The sequence below is a fragment of the Thunnus thynnus genome, chromosome 5 (assembly GCF_963924715.1).
Source record: "Thunnus thynnus chromosome 5, fThuThy2.1, whole genome shotgun sequence".
NCBI classification, from domain to species: Eukaryota; Metazoa; Chordata; class Actinopteri; order Scombriformes; family Scombridae; genus Thunnus; species Thunnus thynnus.
The window spans coordinates 12,357,479-12,363,887 of record NC_089521.1 but is presented as its reverse complement, the minus strand read 5'-3'; the positions used below and the strand labels follow the sequence as shown (position 1 = coordinate 12,363,887).

The window sequence follows — 6,409 nt, the reverse complement described above, 5'->3', positions numbered from 1 at the left end:
CCTGTAGGTGGCGCTACAAAATTTAAAAAATTGCTGCTGGAGCAGTAGCTTTTGCAGCAACAGCTCTCTACAATAGCAGAGAGTTGCCACGTCTTCCTGGATAGTGGAGTATGATTTTTCGTTCCTCTAGCCAATCAGACTCCCAGTGCTGCTCTTTAAATATCATTGCAATTCTGCACTCTGTCTTTCAGACCTACTATTGTGCAATCCACCTCCTCCCAATCACCACCATGATGTCCATGTTTTCCGTCTCAGAGCAGCAGTTTCCTCCGTCAGTAGAGCCCCACCAGCACGCTCCACTGGGCCCTGTGAAAGCATGCCAGGTTAGTGTGAAAGACAGCCTGAGGGAGTGTGTCTTTTCCTTTGTTTTTTGTCCTTTTCCTTTTTTGCTTTTTTGTTTTCTTCCTTCTTTCTATATTTCTTTTTTTCCCCCTTTTTTCTATATTTCCTTTGTTCTACATTTCCCACTTTCATGGGCTGAATAATAAATATTGTTATTGTGTGACTCCTGCAAGCAACTGTGGGTTCCTTGGCTGAAATCAGTCTATGATTATGGCCACACCCATCTGTGCCTATAAAATTCTTCTGCCATTTTGCATTTTTTGGTAAACACAGTTTGTGGTTTTTATTGAGCATGTTTTGTCAAATCCTATCTTCACCAAACCATATTTTGATAACCTGAACAAAACTTGTCTTCGTTTTGGGATATCTCCTACTGTTTCTCTGTAATTGGTTACCAAATCTTTGTAGGTGTGGCTTAATACACATAAACTACTATATCTCCTAAATATATTATTCATTTGCAACCAAATTTGGCAATGCAGAACAGGCAAGGGTGCTGAACAAGTCCGTAGCGTTTGATAAAATTTCACCTTTTGGTGGTGCTACAAAATTTTAAAAAGCTAGAGGTCTAATCAGCTAACAGCAATTTCTTCTGGAAATGCACATTCTAGTTTTAAATATAATGTCACATTTACATAAAAAAAATACCATATTAATAGAAATATAGGCAACAAAAGTGAACATTTTTCCCCCCCATTTAACCATCTCAATGAGAAAAAGCATTAATCTCGGGATTCAGGTCTTCGGTCATTTCCAAAACTTTTAGGTTAATAAGCAGCTGGCTAGACCCACGTTGGCCCATTAGACCCCTTTAATAGCAGACATTTTTACTGGAAAGAAAACACAGGTGCAAATAACATTGACAGTCTATGGTTGACTGTGATAATGCTAATGCTAATGCTAATTATGGCTAAATTGCTTACCGAAAAACTGAACAGCTGACACCTTAGAGAGTCTTTTAGTACAGCCAAACGCTGAACAAGACTTTTTAGGCGACAAAATGTTACAATTAACTTTCATGAACTGAAAACACACTAAAATTGCGGCAGCTACGCCTATACTCTGTGAATCTGGGGTTATGCCATGGTGACATTACGAACGTTGATGAACGTTAATGAACGTTGTGACTGTGGTAGCGGTTTGTCAATCACAAGGTAGCCACGCCCTAAAGCGTACGCTGCTTTATCGTCTATTTTACTTTAACTGGGACCATAATTTACAAAATGAACACCATGATGTATTGAAGAAGACTTGAAACTAGCGATTTAGACCATAAACTCATTAGGAAAGTGTTTACTGAGGTAATAAATCAAGTAGGAAGTAGGGTCATTTTCTCATAGACTTCCAAATAATCGGACTTATTTCTGCAAACAGTGGAGTCGACTCCTGCTGGCAATTGTAAAGAATGCAGGTTTAAGGCACTTCCGCATTTCCGTATTACTTTTCAGGCTGGGAGCTACCTTCTTGGTGTGGATCCATTTCTTAAAGCTTAATTAAGTGACATTATGAAATTAGCTGACTGTGTTCACCCTGCTAAAAACGTCTGTGAAATGGACTCAATACCTTGCATCATTTAACCACTGACATCAGCTTGTTCTGATTTCTTCTTATCAACTAAGATGATGTAGTGTCAGCAATCACTCAAAATTATATAATCATCAAAAGCAACCGTTTTGCTGCAGTACATCATAATAATATTAAGAATCAGGACCATAGTCAGAAATACTGAATTCAGAAAGCCCCTCCATTTTACTGGTGTCAGAAAATTCTGAGTAGATAGCAACAATTAAATCTTGTTGGGCTTTAATTGTTTAGTTATTGTTTACATATTTCACATTTCTGTCAAATCAATTCATTTATAGGTTCTGTAAGTTAATTGCACCTCCCAACATGGTCAACTTTACTTTTTTTTGATGGCCTAAAAATAGTCAAATATAGATGCTGGAATCAGTGCATAAAATATCCACAATTAATTGGCCTCTTAAAAACTGTAGAATGTTATTTCCCCCAGGTTACTTAAACTTCCTCCCAGAAAAAATACCAAGGACAAGCTCTCAGTGCAGGGCCTGGTAAATATCTTCATCCCTCTCTTCCTCCACCGTGCTCTGAGTACAGTCTTATCTGGGAAAAAAGAGGCAAGTGTAACACCTCATGCTGTACTGTGCTCAGACATATATCTATAATATCTTGTGCCTTTGAAGACAATCAGCTTCTTTCTTGCCATGTCTACTCTCCCAAGTAAATCTGTGTGTACCAGTGATTATGAGTGAGTTACATCGCTAGTTCATCGTGTGTCAGGGGTTCGTCGTGCATCATGGGTTGTCCTGTTGATGCTCTAGCCTCACCTTGATAACCATTATTCAGTGCTGGACAAACTCACAACAGATGGTATAAACCTAAAGCACTGAAGAGGCAAGTACAAGGTCACAGACCAACAGAGAATGATCATTTATAATTCATGTACTATTGTTTAATGTATGTTAAAACTGTTGCATATTGCATTTTTTTTTAATGATACACTGAGACCTCTGGCACTGACGCACGTGGGAAGACATGCCTTAGAGCCAGAGCCTGCTAGAAACTCTCCATCACCACATGCTCTTTGGAGCATGTTAATGTTCAGGAATACTAGTGTGAGACAGCCCTCAGTGGATGCTCAGACTAACTGACCAGTGGGAAATATTAACATGATGTATTGGTCCAGCCCAGGACAGCATAGACCAACAAACTCAGGCCAGATCAGAGCCTTATTTGTCCAGAGACAAGACACAGCAGGTGTTTAAGCTGAGTGCCCCAGCCTTGGCTCATCCACCAAAAAGGAACCAAGACAGCATCAGAGACCCAGCTGGCAGGAGTGCCACAGAGAGGGGAGCAGTGAGTGGATTAAGAACATCATAAGAGGAGACATTTGGGCTGGAAGCAGTTAAACCAGGAACCCGGGGCGCTGACTGAATCTGAAAAGACAGTAAAGGCTTTGCTGTAACAAGTAAGTTTGGTTGGCTGTGTGTCTTCTGAAATAACGGAGCCATGGGAGGAGAGGAAAAATCCTTTTGCAATTTGCCATGCTGGATGCTGTGAGAAAGAGAGAGATCAAGGACACTGAACAAAGAGCCAGAGAGGTAGGGAGGAAGAAGAGATGTTCTGGTGTTCCACTTGCAGTGAGACAGCAACCTGTTCAGCACTTTGTAGCTGTGAGTCACTTGCTACTGCTTTAGACTGTACAGTTATACCATCAGAGAGTTTGCTGCAGCCGCTTAAAAACAACTTCCTTTGGTAGGTATCAAAGCTTACACCACTAATTAGTTCCATAACTCCAACATGTAATATATTTGCTGCAGGAGGCAAAACTCACATAATTACTTGTTGGATTTACGTTTTACATTTAGAGGCTAATCTTGTGGTTAATTGTTCCTTTGGCTTGACATTTACATACTAAAACCAGGCTGTCAGCGAAAGAAAACAATTCTATATTTTCATACTGGCTCACAAATATAGACATGATCATGCACCCTGGGCTTTATGTGAGTTTTATATGAGTACTGAAGTTTCATAAGCAGATAAAGTGAGTGACACATTTTTAATTAGTAGGAGACACTGGAGCTTGACTCCTGCTGGTACTTGGCATTAAACAGTTGTAATGTGGCTAATCTTCTTCCTTCAGCCACGGGTAAAGTGTATGCATTATACATTATACGTGTGCAGGCACAAATGCACAGCTCATACACATACAGAGAGACAGAAATGTGGACTGGGCATGAGGGAGGAATCCTAATTCAAAGTAAGAAGAAGGAAGAGCACGGTTCATCAGTGGTACAAACACAATGCCTTATCGCACACAGCAGGTATGTGGATTACCTTTTTAATTGGATCTTTGTTTGAGTCTGGCAAAGGCAAATGACTATTGTAGTCACTGCTGAAAGGAGGATGATAGAGCAAGGAAAGGGCAGGGGACAACAGGGGAAGGGAGGTGGGTTTCAGTCATTTTTTGGGGACATACTTCTAGAAACACAAACCCAATTACCACTAAGACACAGCGGAGAAGTGTGTCCGACGCATGCACGTGCATGCAAACACGCAAGCCTACACACACATGCACACACATACAAATGCACAAAGACAAGTCGATGTCTGCTTTGCACATTCTCTGCATGAATTTAGAGAAAATGGTTAAGATCGTCCTCTGTCCCTCAGGTCCCTCTTTTCTACTGGAGGCAATATATCAGGACTAAAAGATGTTACACATAACAAGACTCTATGTAATGGAGTCAAATGAGTATTGTCCGCTTCTGTCATTTCACCACTTGTAAGATATCTTTTTGCATCTTTATTTGCATCCATCAACAGCCAGGCACCACCTTAATATCATCACCATGGCAGAAGAGCTCCTCCAGGCCACAGGGGACAGGATGGAGCAGATGGGTCAGATAAGGCAGATACCAGAAATGCAGATGTCCTCCTCCTCCTCCTCCTCCTCCTCCAGCTCCTCAACTTTTACCTCTTCCATGAGCTCCACCAAGCTGCGAAGAGTGTCTCAGGGCTTGTCGAGGACCATCGATGGTAGGAAACGTGATGATCTTCCCTTCATGTGCTATGCTCTTTAATAGAGCAAATTTCATTATGAGAAATGGCATGAGACAGTTGGGGATACAATGAGCAATAATAACAAAATTAACAATAATACTAATAATAATAAATAAAAAGTACCTATAGTGGACTTTTCTTACCTGCATTTTGTCTTAATGTCTTAAAGCTATGTGCATTTTGAACTGTGATGACTAAATGACGCCAGCCTGTCATTTTAAGCTCCTGCCCAAATGCAGACCAATGATAAAGCACATTAACTACATTTTTCAGTACTACAGTGCAACAAGCACCATTGAAAGTGATGAAAACATCACATTTGCATGTAAGGCTGCTCTAGGATGGTTTTCCTCTTTGTGCATGATGATGTTGTTGATGTGAATGTCCTTTATACTCCTTCAGAGCACTCTGGGGTTCAGCGTAAGTCCTCAGCTGTGGTGGAGTCCTTCAGCCAGGTACAGAAATCCACCCACGTCCCTGAGGGAGAGTCTGTCCCAGATTTTGAGGAGAAACTGCGCCCCATCACAGCCCAAGAGGGTGAGGTGAACTGCTCCTTGCATCCTACAGTACTTTAACTGTAAAGGCTCATGCACACCTTCAGTAACTTGTAGACAGGTGTGTGGGAGGAAATGTCCATAGGCAACAGAACAGAGAATTCTTGCACACTGTCCACTGTTTACTTGCAATAAACTTCATTAAAGTTTTGGTTGTTAGACCTTCGTCAGGTAAGGTCTAAAGACTGAAACATTGTATCTTTAATAGAGTTTTTTGCAAGTAAATGGACAGTATGTGGGAATTCTCTCTTTCCATCCCCACAGTACCTTGAAAATTCAAGAAATGCCCCTAGTGTCCCCTAATATCTCTCTTCCCATTGCATTGTAAACAACTGTGAGCCCTTGAGATTACAAGAGAACTACGTGCAAGCTAATTTTAGATTCTTGCCCATAGTTTGCCTAGAAACTTCAGATGACACAAGTTCAACTCCACTGGGGAAAAAGTTAAAGTAAAAGTTTGCTGCAATGTGTAAACTCCAGATATAACCATTTTTCTGTCTGGGTGAAGGTACTGTAAATCCAATCTGATATCAAAGTCCTGACAAAGACCTCACAAAGCACAAAGATACTGTGATAGGGTTTGTGAGATGTCGGTGACCTCCACACAAGAAAGCCTTTGTTGCCTCTGCTGAATACTAGTGCCTGTTCTGCATAAACTGCAGGTGTCTGAGTGTTATTTACCCTGACTCCACCTGTGAATTACAGATTAAGAGGATTGTAGAAGGTAGCCTGTCACAATATGCAGAACACTGCAGAGTAGCCATAGCATTAGCATTCATGGACTGACCTTACAGGTATGGCCTCAAAGGGAAAACAGAAAAAGACAAGAGAGAGAGACAGAGAGGTAACATGAAACATTCAGTTTTATTGCATCAATATGATTTAAAAATCATAACTATGTCTCAAAAATCAATTGGTAATGCAACAGTGGT

General features: G+C 40.8%; 1 protein-coding gene across 3 annotated transcripts in view; it reads left to right on the top strand.

Moving 5' to 3' along the window:
* The first annotated feature begins 235 nt into the window (after positions 1–235).
* LOC137182805 (immunoglobulin superfamily member 22-like) overlaps positions 236–6,409 on the top strand; it is a 15,870-nt gene continuing 9,696 nt past the window's right edge. For 2 of the 3 annotated variants that reach the window (XM_067589296.1, XM_067589295.1), the window contains exons 1-3: positions 239–323; positions 4,687–4,899; positions 5,326–5,460. In XM_067589296.1, the coding sequence (XP_067445397.1) occupies positions 317–323; positions 4,687–4,899; positions 5,326–5,460 (355 nt within the window). In that variant the 5' untranslated portion in view covers positions 239–316. Of the gene's footprint in view, positions 324–2,353; positions 3,616–4,686; positions 4,900–5,325; positions 5,461–6,409 lie in introns of all 3 variants that reach the window. The other variant, XM_067589297.1, reaches the window with a different exon arrangement.